General features: G+C 39.8%; 1 protein-coding gene across 2 annotated transcripts in view; it reads left to right on the forward strand.

Annotated features, from left to right (window-relative positions):
• The window catches only part of CFAP107 (cilia and flagella associated protein 107), a 34,850-nt gene that overhangs the window by 14,627 nt on the left and 3,213 nt on the right, over positions 1-17,010 (forward strand). Inside the window, exon 2 of one of the 2 annotated variants that reach the window (XM_020902245.2) lies at positions 586-699. In XM_020902245.2, coding sequence (XP_020757904.2) covers positions 586-699 — 114 coding nt within the window. Of the gene's footprint in view, positions 1-585; positions 700-6,855; positions 7,049-17,010 lie in introns of those variants that run through there. The other variant, XM_020902246.2, reaches the window with a different exon arrangement.

Below are 17,010 nucleotides of genomic sequence, written 5' to 3' on the forward strand. Positions count from 1 at the left end.
TGTAGACACAAAACCAGTGCAGAGGCTGTTCTCACTCTACTGAGATGGGCCAATGCCATCCCAGGGTGAGTTGGGTAAAGCCCTGGACACCATGGAAGGCATGGTGGCCCTGGCGACTCCAGTATTCTTGCCCAGAGAATTCCATGGAGAGAGGAGACTGGTGGGCTACAGTCCATGGGGTTGCAAGGAGTTGGACACAATGGAGCTTCTAACACTCATTTTCAGGGGAAAGAAAGCGTAGAGCTGGGAAGAGTGAGAAACAAAGAAGAAAAAGAAAGGGACGAGCCAAGCAGAGGGAGGAGCGGCAGGGAGTGACGAGAGAAAGGGGACAGGTGTAGACCATGAGCGACAGGTGACACCAAACAGCTTTCCCAAGGGGTCTTGGACTGGCGTGCCAAGTCCCTGAATGTACTCCTTTTCAAGTACTGAAAGGGAGGGGGTACAGTCAAGCCCACATTGTGCAGGATGCCTACTTACCCTGTCTCTGCCCAGCTTCCAATGGTTGGGAACTGAGGGGATGCAGCAGAAGTTTGAGAAGGGGCATCACAGAAACTGTCCTGAAAAAAACATTTTTTTTTTTTCCAGTTCACAAAAGCCACTGAGAAACCCCCCCAGACCATTTACAGAAATGAGTACGTCCCATTCCCAGGCCACAGACCTGACCAGATCTCCAGGTGGTACAGCAAGAGGAGAGTTGAGGTAAGAGGGCTCAGGGCCCCACACTCTGCCTGGCCCCTTCCCAGTGCTCAGGAGACACTAAACAACCAGACTCTTTCTAGTCTCAGTTCTCTCTTGGGGACACAGGAGTGGTCTCATTAATACCCTCCCCAGCCAAGTGTGGTGCAGGGAGGCTGCTGATATCATTTACCCTTATTCACTGGGTGGGCAGATGTCCACCTGATCACAAGTGGGTGGCGTTTCCCTCGCTGGGTATCCCAGCACTTTTTCTGGGCCATTTTCCCCATCCTTCCACACCCTTCCAACAGGAGGTAGGCAAAGGATGTGTGAAACGTAGACATTGAGTTAGGGTGAGTGTAGTCAGGAATCACACAAGGCACTCCAAAAGTGAGTAGTGATGACGTTTGCATAGACAGTGTTTGTATCATATCACTGATGGCCAAGCATCCTGTTCTTTCGTATGAAAAGTCAAGGGCCATTCAGTTTGCTCTCACTCGTTGAGCGCCTACTTGTGAGTGTGGTTGGGTTCCAGGCCCCCAGAGCAGGGAGCAGGGCACTGCAGCCTCAGAACCTGCCTCCCAGGCTCAAGACCACACACTGAGACATTTATTAAATTAGGTGAGAGAGTGTTGGAAGCTCAGAAATCCTGGCCCTTACAGAAACAGGAGAGAAAGCCTCCTCTTATATCAACCCTTTTGGGTGCCACCCACTAGGCTCAGCCTGGAGATAATAAGCCTGTAATTGTTCACCCACTGGGTGCACAAGTATGCCCTTTTCTCACTACAGTCTGGGTGCCACCCCAAGTTCTTCTTCTGCCAGTCTGCTGCTTATAGAGGTGATGTCTGTCCCCTCAATTCTACTCCATATAACCCTATCGCTGATGCTGTTGTTCAGTCACTAAGTTGTGTCTGACTCTTATGCAACCCCATGATCTGTAGCCTGCCAGGCTCCCACAACCCTACCTCTGCTTAAATTCTGGGTGAGGGATGGATATTTCCCAGGATGGAGCATTTTAGAACTGGAAGGGACCCAAGGGATTGTCCAGTTCAACACCCTCATTTTCAGATAAAATGTGCCCAAGGGTGGTGAGTGTCTCATCTAAAATCTGTAGCTTGTTGGTAAGGCACTGAGCAGGGGCTGGTCAGCAAATGAAACAGTCAAGCAAGGAGCCTCCTTAGATCTTGTTTTATCATCTGCCAGAGCTGACTACATCTGCCAGAGTTCATCTACCTTGGCCTGCAAGGAGATCAAATGAAGCAATTCTAAAGGAAATCCACCCTGATTATTCACAGTAAGGACTGATGCTGAATCTCCAATACTTTGGCACCTGATGTGAAGAGCTGACTCACTGGAAAAGACCCTGATGCTGGGAAAGATTGAAGGAAAAAGGAGAAGAGAGTGGGAGAGGATGAGATGGCTGGATGGAATCACTGACTCAATGGACATGAGTTTGAGCAAACTCCAGGAGGTAGTGAAGGACAGGAAATCCTGGTGTGCTGCAGTGCATGGGGTAGCAAAGAGTCGGACACAACTTAGTGACTGAACAACAACAATGACAACTTCTGCATCTGGAAATTCATGTTAGGATAAACTGTCATATTTTCAGCTCTGTGTTAGCATCCCTGGCCCACTGGCATTCCTGGACCATACCGGTGGGTGGAGCTGCCAACCACTAGCATTAGTGTGCACTGAACACACAAATACAATTTTATTTTATTTTTGTAATTCTTTTATTTATTTATTTATTACAGTGTTGTGTTGGTTTATGTCAAACAACAATGTGAATCAGCCATAATCATACATATATCCCTTCCCTCCTGAGCCTCCCTCCCATCCCCGCATCCTACCTCTTTAGGTCATCATAGAGTGCCAGACTGGGCTCCCTGTGTTACATAGCAACTTCCCACCAGCTGTCTATTTTAAAACACATGATAGTGTATATATGTCAATGTTGCTTTCTCTTTTGTCCTGCCCTTTCCTTCCCCCACTGTGTCCACAAGTCCATTCTCTATAGAGAGAATGTGTCTCCATTCCTTCTCAGCAAATAGGCTCATTAATACTATTTTTCTAGATTCCATATATATGTGTTAATATGTTATATTTACTTTTCACTTTATTTTTTAAAAATTTATTTGTTAATTGAAGGATAATTGCTTTGTAGAATTTTGTTGTTTACTGTCAAACCTCAACATGAATCAGCCATAGGTATACATATGTCCTTCCCTCTGGAACCTCCCTCCCATAAATATGTGTTAATAAGCTATACATATGTTGTATATCTTCCCATATGCTATATATGTGTTATATATATGTGTGCATGTTATATATATTCTAGATTCTGTATATATATTTTAATATGCTATATTTGTTTTTCTTTTTCTGACTTCACTCCATAAAGCAGGCTCTAGTTTTATCTACCTCACTGGAACCGACTCAAATTCATTCTTTTTTATGGCAGTGTAATATTCCATTGTATACATACCACATCTTCTTTATCCATCCATCTGTTGATGGACAACTAGGCTGCTTCCATGTTTTGGCTATTACAAATAGTGTTGCAATGAACATTGGGAGTACATGTGTCTTTTAGAATTGTGATTTTCTCAGGGTTTATGCCCAGTAGTGGGATTGCTGGATCATATGGTAGATTTAATCCCAGTTGCATTTTAATACAAAGAAGTCAAAATTAGAACCCACAGTCTGAGGTTCCCTGCTCCTAACCATCAATGTATATGAGGTATGTGGCCTAGGTCTCAATACATATTGGGTGCCCTTTTTTAAAAGACCTTTGCTTCCCCATCACAAACCCTTATGAAAGGGATAATCAGTCACACATATATAATCTGGTTAAAATTAAGATATTCCCTCCAACACACGCACAAAATAGAACCAAGCAATGGGACATTCACTCCTGGGGACTCTGTTCAAATAATCTGCTTGTGTGCCTGGACACAACATCATTTTCACATGACTGCTTCAGTTCTATCAGCTCTTCTGGGTCCTTCATCCTGTGCTCCCCCACTGCCACAGCCTGCTTTTCCGTCTCCCACCCCACTTAACTCTTCTCTCTTCAGCTCTTCAAAGTGGCCATGAATCAATGGGATTTTTATCCCCTTCAGTTAGTCAGTCCAGTCGCTCAGTCGTATCCAACTTTTTGTGACCCCATGAATTGCAGCACACCAGCCCTCCCTGTCCATCTCCAACACCCGGAGTTTACTCAAACTCATGTCCATTGAGTCGGTGATGCCATCCAACCATCTCATCCTCTGTTGTCACCTTCTCCTCCTGCCTTCAATCTTTCCCAGCATCAGGGTCTTTTCCAATGAGTCAGCTCTTTGCATCAGGTGGCCAAAGTATTGGAGTTTCAGCTTCAGCATCAGTCCTTCCAGTGAATATTCAGAATTGATTTCCTTTAGGATGGACTGGTTGGATCTTCTTGCAGTCGAAGGGACTCTCAAGAGTCTTCTCTAACACCACAGTTCAAAAGCATCAATTCTTCGGCGCTCAGCTTTCTTTAGAGTCCAACTCTCATATCCATGCATGACTACTGGAAAAACCAGAGCCTTGACTAGACAGACTATGGTTGGTAAACTAATGTCTCTGCTTTTTAATATGCTGTCTAGGTTGGTCATAACTTTTCTTCCAAGGAGTAAGCATCTTTTAATTTCATGGCTGCAGTCACCATCTGCAGTGATTTTGGAACCTAAAAAAATAAAAGTCTCTCACTGTTTCCCTATCTATTTGCCATGGGACCAGATGCCATGATCTTAGTTTTCTGAATGTTGAGTTTTAAGCCAACTTATTCACTCTCCTCTTTCACTTTCATCAAGAGACTCTTTAGTTCTTCATTGCTTTCTGCCATCAGGGTGGCATCAATGCATATCTGAGGTTATTGATATTTCTCCCGGCAATCTTGATTCCAGCTTGTGCTTCTTCCAGCCCAGTGTTTCTCATGATGTACTCTGCATATAAGTTAAGTAAGCAGGGTGACAATATACAGCCTTGATGTACTCCTTTTGCTATTTGGAACCAGTCAGTTGTTCCATGTCCAGTTCTTTGCAGCCAAAGAGGGAGAAGCTCTATACAGTCAGCAAAAACAAAACTGGGAGCTGACTGTGGCTCAGATCATGAACTTCTTACTGCCAAATTCAAACTTAAATTGAAGAAAGCAGGGAAAACCACTAGACTATTCAGGTATGACCTAAATCAAATCCCTTACAGTTATACAGTGGAAATGAGAAATAGAGTCAAGGGATTAGATCTGATAGACAGAGAGCCTGATGAACTATGGACGGAGGTTCGTGACGTTGTACAGGAGACAGGGATCAAGACCAACCCCAAGAAAAAGAAATGCAAAAAAGCAAAATGGCTGCCTGAGGAGGCCTTACAAATACCTGTGAAAAGAAGAGAAGTGAAAAGCAAAGGAGAAAAGAAAGATATACCCATTAGAATGCAGAGTTCCAAAGAATAGCAAGGAGAGATAAGAAAGTCTTCCTCAGGGATCAGTGCAAATTAATAGAGGAAAACAATAGAGTGGGAAAGACTAGAGATCTCTTCAAGAAAGTTAGAGATACCAGGGTATATTTTATGCAAAGATGGGCTCAATAAAGGACAGAAACGGTATGGACTTAACAGAAGTAGAAGATATTAAGAAAAGGTGGCAAGAATACACAGAAGAACTGTGCAAAAAAGATCTTCACGACCCAGATAATCATGATGGTGTGATCACTCACCTAGAGCCAGACATCCTGGAATGGGAAGTCAAGTGGGCCTTAGGAAGCACCACTACAAACAAAGCTACTGGATGTGATAGAATTCCAGTTGAGCTGTTTCAAATCCTAAAAGAGGATGCTGTGAAAGTGCTGCACTCAATATGTCAGCAAATTTGGAAAACTCAGCGGTGGCCACAGGATTGGAAAAGGTCAGTTTTCATTCCAATCCCAAAGAAAGGCAATGCCAAAGAATGCTCAGACTACCACATAGTTGCATTCATCTCACACGCCAGTAAAGTAATGCTCAAAATTCTCCAAGCCAGACTTCAACAGTACGTGAACTGTGAACTTCCAGATGTTCAAACTGGTTTTAGAAAAGGCAGAGGAACCAGAGATCAAATTGCCAACATCCACTGGATCATTAAAAAAGCAAGAGAGTCCCAGAAAAACATCTATTTCTGCTTTATTGACTATGCCAAAGCCTTTGACTGTGTGGATCACAACAAACTGTGGAAAATTCTGAAAGAGATAGGAAAACTGGACCACCCTGACCTGCCTCTTGAGATATCTGTATGCAGGTCAGGAAGCAACAATTAGAACTGGGCATGAAACTACAGACTGGTTCCAAATAGGAAAAGGAGTACACCAAGGCTGTACATTGTCACCCTGCTTATTTTTTCCCCTTGGGAGATGTATTAATAATGTTTTTAAATTTTCTGTGTTTTATGATACTCTGATATTTTAGGCACCTTGCTAATCCTGGCGAGGCTCTACCTCCCAGGGCTAATTCCGAGGGATAATATACAACTTGCCTGCCATCTGCCTTTCAGATTCTAACTAACCAATTCACAGCCCATCCCTCCAACCACCTCTACTATCTGAGACTCACATGCCAGGCTACCATCCCCAACTCCAGAGCCAGGCACTGACAACCAGAGATACCCTGGAATTATTGGAACTTTGCAGTCCTACACCTCTCAAATTTGCCCACCCTGCCTTGCCCATACTCTGTTGGAAGTGTCGACTAAAAAATATAGTCACAACCTGAAAGTAAAGAGTTATTTTATTTGGTGGAGATGTTTAGGACTCTGAGCCCGGGAAACAGCATCTCAGTAGCTCTGGGAAAACTGCTCCAAGCAAACAGGAGGCAGGTAAGGCTATATTCAAATTTGCTACAAAGGGAGCAGGCAGTCTGAACAGCAGAGATCAAGTATCAAATTAAGGAATTTAGCATTCCATGTATGGGAAGATGCAAGCCCCTTGGCTCACTGAATCCATTCCTTTCATATGTACCTCAGCTATCTGGGGCCAATCCTGTTTTCTTGTTTCCCTCGTTTCTTGCATTCCCCTGAACTCCTCAGGAATCACCGTGGCAGGATGGGTGGGAGGGGGGAGGAGGGGAAGTGGTGGTGGTGGCAAGATCTGCTGGATCACAGTTTTGAGAGCCTTTTGAGAGCCCTCATTTACATTAGGAAGGCAGAAATCATTGATGGCTGTGATATCTCCTGTTAATTAATATGGCAGGAGATATTTTCATTTCACAGAAACCAGAACGAAGACTCTGGACCATGCTCTCTTCACTCCTTCTGTCTTCTGACTCACCCTGGTGCTTCCCATGTGGCCCTGTGAGATGTGACATACCCCTTCTCTTAGGAATTGTAAGTGATAATCTCTTCTTTCAAAGGCAGTTGTTTCAGACTTCCCTGGTGGTACAATGGATAAGAATCCGCCTGCCAGTGCAGGGAACACAGATTAGATCCTTGGAATTCGGGAAGTTCCACATGCCATGGGGCTCTTAAGGCTGTGTGTCACGACTCCTGAGCCCTCATGCTGTCACTATTGAAGTCAATATGCTCTAGAGCCCATGCTATGCAACAAGGGAAGCCACTGCAAACAGAAGCCTGTGCACTGCAATGAAGAGTAGCCCTTTCTCGCTGCAGGTAGAGAAAACCTATGCACAGCAATGAAGACCTCGAGCAATAAGAAATAAACAAAAAACAAAGGCAGTCCTCTCTATTGTCAGCTAACAGTTATTGTTGCTCAGTTGCTAAAATATGTCCAACTCTTTGTGACCCCACAGACTGCAGCACACCAGGCTTCCCTGTCCTTCTCTATCTCCAGGAGTTTGCTTAGATTCACGTCCACTGAGTCAGTGATGCTATCTAACCATCTCAACCTCTGCCACCCTCTTCTCCTTTTGCTTTCAGTCTTTTCCAGAATCAGGGTCTCTTCCAATGAGTGGGCTCTTCACATCAGGTGGCCAAAGTATTGGAGTTTCAGCTTCAGCATCAGTCCTTCCAATGTGTATTCTGGGTTGATTTCCTTTCGGATTGACTGGTTTGATATCCTTGCTCTCAAGAGTCTTTTACAACACCACAATTTGAAAGCATCAGTTCTTCAGAACTCAGCCTTCTTTATGGTCTAACTTTCACATCCATACTTGACTACTGGAAAAACCACAGCTTTGTCAGCAAAGTGATGTCTCTGCTTTCTAATACTCTGTTTAGGTTTGTCATAGCTTTCCTTCCAGTGAGCAAGTATTTTTAAGTTTCATGGCTGCAGTCATTATCCACAGTGATTTTGGAACACAAGAAAATAAAATCTGTCACTGCTTCCACTTTTCTCTCATCTATTTGCCTTGAAGTGATGGGACCAAATGCCATAATCTTCATTTTCTGAATGTTGATTTTTAAGCCAACTATTTCTGACTGAAACAAAAATCTTGTGTACATGATCAAGAAGGCAGGATTGTGCCCCAAACCAGGAGAAACAGTAAGAAAATCCCTCCTGGCTTCTCTTCTTCCCCCGCTGGGTTGCCTCTTCAGAACTCCCCTTGGCTGATGGGAAGCCATCAACCTTGTTTGATGGGAACCCTTGGTTGATGGGAACTTGCTTTCCCTGATCTCGGAAATAGACTCCAGACATCCAGATCTGGTGATGTGGATCTTAGGAACTCCGGCTTAATGTCTGTGCACATCCTCCTTGACTTCCTCTGGCATTGTGATCTGACTGGTTTATAGAGCCATTACTTGAAATACTGGGTGCAGCCAGTGTATTTAGGCCATAGCAGACATGGACCTCCCCATCTGCTCCAGACAAGAGGAGGAGCCTGGGAATCCATGTTATCCTCTGTCAGGGAATGTTTGACGGGAGGATTCCTACGTGCGGTCTCTCATGAGTCCTTTGTCCCTCTTCAAGCGGAACAGCACGCTGCTCCCAGGGACTGAGGTCATTGTGTGAGGCAGGCTTGGGTCTCCTTTAGTAAACATTCTCTTTAAGACAAAACTGCTTAGTCCCCTTCCCCTTTCTTGAGATATGGATTGTCTCCTGACCTTGTGAGTAACATTACTCCTTGTTCCCTTGGGAACCGTTGCAGTTTGTTTGGTTTGCTGAACTCTATCATTCCCGAAAGAAGTTTCTTGTACTGCAGCCTGTATATACTCATAGAAAAATCATTAAAACACCTTTGCTTCATCAAGCTTAGGTCCCCGGGTCTTTTGGGTGTGTGTGTCTCTCTCTTTCTCTCTCTCCTTTTCTGGCTGACTCTCTAGAACGTGGAGACCCGTTGTGCTCACTTTTCTGCCCGGGCTTCTAAGACCCCCTCGAGGCGCCTGGTGCCTTCGTGAGCGATGCAAGTCCTGTGTCAAGGACTTTATTGGTCTTCTGCGTAAACCAAGGGATATCAGCCTCCTTGTCTCTTTTACTTTCTGATCGCTAACTCTGTACCACAAGGTTCCGGTCCATTAAAGGACCCCAGCAAATGTGGCCAAGGAACAGGGACACTGGTATACGTGGCATATCGGGTGGAGTGACTCATGGACCTATTGAGGTCGGTAAGTACTAAGGCATGGGTTAAAAGGCTGGCCAGCCCCATTACTTTTCTACTTTACTTCACCACTTCTTTACATTTCAGGGACTTCTGGTTTCACGCCAATGAATAGAGGCTTGCCTTCAAACAGTAGTTAAACATAATCCTTAGTTTCCTCATAAATGCAGTTTTGACTTATAAATTTGGCTCCGGGTCAAAGAAAATGTTAAATGAGCAGCCAAACAAGGAAAAACTATTCCAATTGATCTCTAGCCCCTATGGGCTCTCATTAAAGCTGTAATTCTGCCATTTAAAGGTATATTCTAGCCCTTCCAATATTCAGCAACAGACAAAACACTTATTATAAACATATAAATTAAATGATTAAACTTTACAAAAAGCTCAATTAAAACATTACAAAATATCTCAAAATTTTCTTGCTAGCCCTGCCCTGGCTGCTCCAAATGCTTCTCCTCTGCCAACAGTCGCAACTCCAAAAGTCTCTTTGTTGGAACCTAATGAAAAGTTACATTAATTTTTAAGCTAGTCTAGAAGCTGCTATTTCCCGTACTGTAATCGGGGAAGAAACAAAAAAAAAAAACAGCTAGAGAAATTACTTGCTTATGAGAATGCATATCAGAGAATGTCAAAGAGCTATCGCTCCAATTCGTGAGACTGGAACTATTATTGATTATTTGAAAGCTTGTTGCAACCTAAGATCAGAAACTCAAAAGATGCAAATGCTGGTTGAAACAATGGCTGCTACCTTTAGAAAGGGAAATGAAAGATGCTTTAATTGTAGAGATAAAAATCATTTAAAAAGGGACTGCCCTAAAAAGGCTAATAAAGTACCAAAAATTTGCCCTCGCTGCCGTAGAAGAATACACTGGGCCAAAAGTTGTAAATTTAAATTTGATTTTGATGGAAAACCTATTCCGAGAAACTCCAAACAGGGGACACCCCAGGTCCTCTACAACAAAAACCAGGGGCAAATTCTGTCTTTTCCCTCAAACCCTCAACATCCGGCAGTGCTGCCGTCGATATACCAGCCCTAAATGATTTTTTCCTTTACCCTCAAGCAGTCCCTACTAGAGTGCCTACCGGACTTTTTGGACCCCTGCCCCCACAAACTTTTGGTCTTTTGCTTGGCTGATCTAGTCTGACTTCTAAAGGAATTACTGTTCACCCTAGAATAATTGATTCAGATTATAAAGGAGAGATTCAAATTCTGATGTCATCTCAGATTCTATGGCAATTCAAAAAGGGGGACAAAATTGCTCAATTACTTCTTTTACCTTACATTTCTATTAATTCCTCTAATAATGTATGGACAGGTGGGTTTGGCAGTACAGATCAAAAACAATCTTTGTGGACATCATTAGTATCTGAGTATGCCCGACCAAATATAAATATCAAAATTAATGGTAAAAGATTTTCTGGTCTCCTCGACACTGGATCTGATATTACTGTTATTTCCAAACATTTATGGCCCAAATCCTGGCCTGTACAAAAGGTCTCTTGCCAAATTGCAGGAATTTCTCAAACTAAAGTACAAAGAAGTTTATCAAAGTGTTCAAATATACTCATGTGAGGGACCAGAAGGCCAACCTACAACATTAAAACCTTATGTGATAAATGTACCCTTTAATCTAATAGGAAGGGACTTACTTATACAATGACAAACTCAGATATACATTCCACATTTTTCCTAGGGGCCACTGCTCATTTTACAAACAAAACAGTTATTAAAGTAACTGAGAAAATTTATGAGCCTATTTAGACAAAGCAATGGCCCCTTACAAAAGAAAAATTACAAGCTACTAAAGAACTTATAAACACACAATTAAAATGGAAACATATTGAAGAATCTTGCTCTTTTTAAAACTCTCCTATTTTTGTTATACAAAGGAAATATAACAAATGGTGTCTCTTAACAGAGTTTAAAAAAGTTAATTCTTTTTTGAAACATGGTACTGCATTGTAACCAGAGATCCCAATACTATTCCTCAAAATTGACACATTATTATTACTGATTCAAAAGACTGATTTTTTAATATGCCTTTACACCCTTTAGACTGGGAGAGACTAACTTTCTCTCTCCCTTATCCTAATCATATCGGGCCTCATAAAAGATTTCAGTAGACTATGTTACCTCAAGGTATGCTTAAAAGTCCTGCTACTGCTGCTGCTAAGTCACTTCAGTCATGTCCTGCTCTATGCGACCCCATAGATGTCAGCCCACCAGGCTCCCCTATCCCTGAGATTCTCCAGACAAGAGTACGGAAATAGGGTTCCATTGCCGTCTCCATAACAGTCCTAGGATTTGTCAAAATTTTGCAGCCAAGGCTTTACGTCCTATGTGACAAAAATTCCTTCATGCATATATCATTAACAATATACAATAGCTACAAAAAGAGAAAGGATATTTTGGACACTGAATGGCTATGATATATTTTAGACTCCAGTAAAAACTGATGAAAATAAAATCTTTATTGAAATTGCAAAACCGGTTCTTCTTACACGTGCAGTTAGGAAAAAGTTAACTTGCTAAAACATTTTTTGTTTTCTTTAGAGCTCCAGTTCTGCCTGGAAAACAAAATAGGCCTAAAAAAAAAAACCTTAAGTTAACTCTTATCATGTCCTGGGGATACACAACCCACTCTATCTAAGACTCCAGCAATGAGCAAATTGGTGGAGCTCAAAATAAATAAATAAAACAAAAAGATATTTTAAATTTCATAAGGGGAACTATGTCTATGTATCTAAAATTATCTATGTCTCAATGTATGTTTTTGTTTTTAGATAGTGTGGAGTTAATGGGCTCTATTTGGATTCAGCTTTACATGAACTGAAGGGTGTTCAATGTTGGGTATAATGTTTATTTAATTGTGAATGTGATTTCAATATAATTATTTGTTAATCTAGTAGGGACATGTCTTGAGTCATCAACATTATATAATACTTTATTATGCCTTGGTTTAAGGTAAACTAAGTTTGTCAACAAAAAGGTAACTCTTTATATATATATATATACAAATATATAGGTGAGATGAAAACTTTTAGATAAGCTCTATTAAAAAGAATTGTATTTTTGATAAAATGATCTATTCTCTATAATCTGGAGTGGTCTCTTGGGATTAGAGTGACTTAGGTTGCTGGAGTTGTGCTGAACTAAGTAGTAGAAGTTTGTTGAATGGCTGGGTCATTTCCAAATGAATTAGGATTTTAAAGCGTTAATTGCTGAACATTGGCTTACTCTTACAAGGGGATTTTCTTGCAAAAGAGCTGAAGAGATTTTGAGCTGTTAATGAATATAAATATATATTTATATAAAAATAGATACATATATAATATAATATGATTTGAGAAATATGTTCAACGGTCTATAAAATGCTAACATACAAGACATTTCATGGTTGCTATAAAAAAGTAAAATATATGCTTTTAATAGAAAGATATAAGAAATGGCAAATAAAATGATGAATACAAAAATATTTTTTTAATTGTTAAAACATTTATTATAAAATAAAATGGTATTTACATAAGCTTTACTAGACTAGTTTTTCATTGTCGTTCTAGCTACAGCAAATGTTCTTTCTCCAAATTAAACCAAATTAGAAACAAGAAAAAAATTCTGAAAAAACAATATTTAACAAAATTAACTTTGGTCAACAGATACATTCAGACTGCAAATATATTAAAAAATGCAGTTAAAATGCTTGGGTGGATCACAATCAAAACCACAAAGTATGATGTGTTTATTTGAAATAAACAATGCATTTGTTTATTGTGCTATCATACTTTGTTTTGGCCTTTTAACTTTTAAAGATATTTAGTGCTAAAATTTTAAAAAGGCTTATGACAAATGAAAAAAAAACTTTATGGCAAATTGATGTAACTCATTGTCCTGAACTTTCTTCCTCTTCCTTCTTACATGTCTCGATCAATACAAATTCTTCTTTTCTAGGGGCAGCACCTCTCTAAGGTAACACTACACAACATGTTATAACCCACCTATCAACTTACTTCACGATAATGAGAACACCTAATTCTATAAAAACAGATAATGACTCTGCCTATATTTCTAAACAGTTCAAACAATTTTTACATTCATTCTCTATTAAACAGATTACAGACATTCCTTATAGTCCACAAACACAAGACATGATTAGACAAACACATTACACACTGTAACTGCAAATGAAAAAGTAAATAAGAAAAAATACACAGAAACACTTTTGTCTTCCTTGTCCAGAACAAACTTTACTAGATTCTGGTGTAGTGTAGTCTTTAAGGCTATAACTATTGTTAATATGACTTTATTTCTGTTTTCAATCTGTAAGATTCTTAAAGCAGGGCAAAAATGGCATAAAAAAGGACACCATTTCCCAAATAGATTATTTGTTCCTAAAAATATGAAAAATGTAAAATGTTTGCCTTCTTTTCAGGTCTATCTTAAAAGTGTAGTCATCCTCTTTAACACACTAAACAGTAAGATTCAACAGTTGCTAAGCTACATTTCTTTTTCAAAGACAAGGTCAAATATATTTAGATGTGAGCAACATTTCATTTGTCAAGTTGTTCTACATCACCTTTTCAATAATTTCACTTAAAAAAAAAATTTTAATGGTTACTCCTAATCCTTTGCCCCAAATAACACAAACCACAGCCAAATATCAGTCCCAAACAGACTTCTGAATGATTTTTTTCTTTTAGACTAAAATATTTCCTAAGAATGTTTTCATCATTATCGCTTTCCTTTCTTTTTATAACTATTGTTAATATAGCCTTATTTGTTTTAAAGTTTTTAAACTTACCACAAAGAGATGTTTTGACAAAAACAAAAAACAAAAAAACAAACAAACACACAAAAAAGTTTTTAAACATTATAAGACACCTCCTTTCCTTTGCCCATTTGATATCAAGATGGGTTAACTAATCAATAAAAATCTAAAAAACCAATCTTACAGGGAAAGGATATACTTCTATTTCTCCAGATAAATCCAACGAGCTCACATGACTCCCTCTTCAAAAGATGCAACCTAAGGGGGCCCCCAGCATTCAGACTAAAGATAAAACAACAAACCCCCCACCCCAAAATTCCAATATATGCCATGCGACATTAAAAATTTCCAAAAAACGCCACACTCAACGTCATCGACCTTATGATCTCCCTACTTGGAGACAGATAAAAACCCTTACTAATTAAACTGAAAACCTGATTTCTCAACAGGGAATGCCTCAAAATCCTAAAAATATTTTTCTTCGCTATGCTTGCTTTGCTTGCTTTTGCTTCCCCCGCTCAGGCCAACTTGATTGATCACACTTACTGGGCTTATATACCTAACCCCCCTTTTTTATTGTAGGTTGTAAAATAGACAGATATAAGACCAATCATATCCACTAATGAGTCAACACATATGCCTCCTCCTTAAAACTTGGAGGGGCCCTCTCATCCTAAAAAAAAAAAAATAAAATAATTAATACCTTTCTAGATTATGAAATCCTTCCTTTGTGTATAGACACAACAAGATTATACATTAACGTTAGCCAACAAACTTAGGCCTTCCCCTGCCTCCAAAAGAAGACTTTCTGATGCTTCTTAGATAACTTACTGCTCTTTCTTTGTCCATGAATCATGTTTATACTACTAAAACTTAAAAAAAAAATTTAAAAAACCCAAAAAACATTATGCAAAGGGTTTACTAATAAAAACTTTAAATATATTCCTGTTCATTAGAACAAATGTCAGGCCAAACCAAAAAAATTAATGTTTATAGCTAATCATACAATTGTCAATTGAAGACCCTATAGTATGTGGTTACTGAACTGCTCAGATGATATTAACAATACTATGTATGATTATATTACTCAAGTAACATAAAAAAATACTACAATAGAACATTACCATGACAGAGGACTTCTTGGCTAGCTTGATGATAAAATAGCCCCCACCTCGTCCTCAAATCATCCTTGATAAACAGATTGGGCCTAAACAATGAGACATCTGAAAACTTGCTACAAACACCAAAAAACTTGGGACTTGGACCAGACATTCCACAGAGACCAATCATAGCTATAACAATTATTTCTTTCACTATAATCAATCATATTTTACACAAGCCTATGTTCCACTTCCTTTTGTTGTAGCTATAAAAAATTTACAATTCAATAAGACTTTATGTTCTATAACATACATAAATTGTAAATTATATACTTGTCTTAAGTCCTCTATTTCCTTAAAAAATGACTCCCTTTTGATTCTTTGATCTCGACATAATCTATGGTTACCAATAAATCTCCAATGGCCCTAGAAAAAAGATCCCAAGGCTAGACTTGCTTCCCAGTTATTTACTAAATTGCTCTAGTGATGTAAACGATTCATTAGATGGCTGATTTTTGACATTATAGGGTTAACAACTATTTGCACCATTGCTGCCATCACTAGCGTTACTTTACAAACCTCAATTCAAACACATAATTTTATCCAAAATTAAACTAAAGATGCTCATATTATGTGGGCCACTCAGGCTCAAATAGATAAAGATATGAAAAAAAAAATACAAGAACTGAAAACAGCCATCAAATGGGTTAAAGATCAATAAACAGATGTACAAAAACAGATGATGCTAAAATGTGATTAAAATTCTACTCAATTTCCTGTTACTCCTATTCATTTCTATAATAGTGGCTACAACTAAAAACAAATCAAATTTCATTTTTAAAACGTATATGATAATACCTTTCTAAATGTACAGTTATTACCAAAAAAAAAAAAAATGTGAAACCTTTTCTAATAATCTGCCCTCTTCCACTAGTATGAAAACTTTAGCTAAACAATTAGCTGATCAATCATCTGGGCTAGACCCACATGGATGGTTTCAAAGCCTTACTCATAACAATGGGTCTAAAACTATAATTTTGGTGATTATCTTAACAGTTGTATTTGTTGTCTGCTGTTGTCTTCATACAAAGATTGTTAAAACTAAATAGACTCTGATGGTCAAAACTCTCCTTACAAATATTATAAATAAATAAGGAAAAATTGTCGGGAATGTTTGACGGGAGGATTCCTACGTGCTGTCTCTCATGAGTCCTTTTTCCCTCTTCAAGCGGAACAGCACGCTGCTCCCAGGGACTGAGGTCATTGTGTGAGGCAGGCTTGGGTCTCCTTTAGTAAACATTCTCTTTAGGACAAAACTGCTTAGTCCCCTTCCCCTTTCTTGAGATATGGATTGTCTCCTGACCTTGTGAGTAACATTACTCCTTGTTCCCTTGGTAACCGTTACAGTTTGTTTGGTTTGCTGAACTCTATCATTCCCGAAAGAAGTTTCTTGTACTGCAGCCTGTATATACTCATAAAAAAATCATTAAAACACCTTTGCTTCATCAAACTTAGGTCCCCGGGTCTTTTTGTGTGTGTGTCTCTCTCTCTTTCTCTCTCTCTCTCCTTTTCTGGCTGACTTTCTGGAGCGTGGAGACCCGTTGTGCTCACTTTTCTGCCCGGGCTTCTAAGACCCCCTTGAGAGGGCGCCTAGTACCTTGGTGAGTGATGCAAGCCCTGTGTCAAGGACAATATTGGTCCTTTGTGTAAACCAAGGGATATCAGCCTCCTTGTCTCTTTTACTTTCTGATTGCTAACTCTGTACCACAAGGTTCTGGTCCATTAAGGGACCCCAACAATCCTCCCCTGTAAATCAGACCAGGCCCCTAGGATTCCCTTTTAGGGCCAAGAGGATTTTCTTAGGAAAAGCAGTGATTCAGGCAAACATCCCAGTGTCAGGAGAACACAGCTTTCTCCTCCCTGTAATT

This window comes from Odocoileus virginianus, chromosome 11 (assembly GCF_023699985.2).
Source record: "Odocoileus virginianus isolate 20LAN1187 ecotype Illinois chromosome 11, Ovbor_1.2, whole genome shotgun sequence".
In the NCBI taxonomy this organism is placed as follows: Eukaryota; Metazoa; Chordata; class Mammalia; order Artiodactyla; family Cervidae; genus Odocoileus; species Odocoileus virginianus.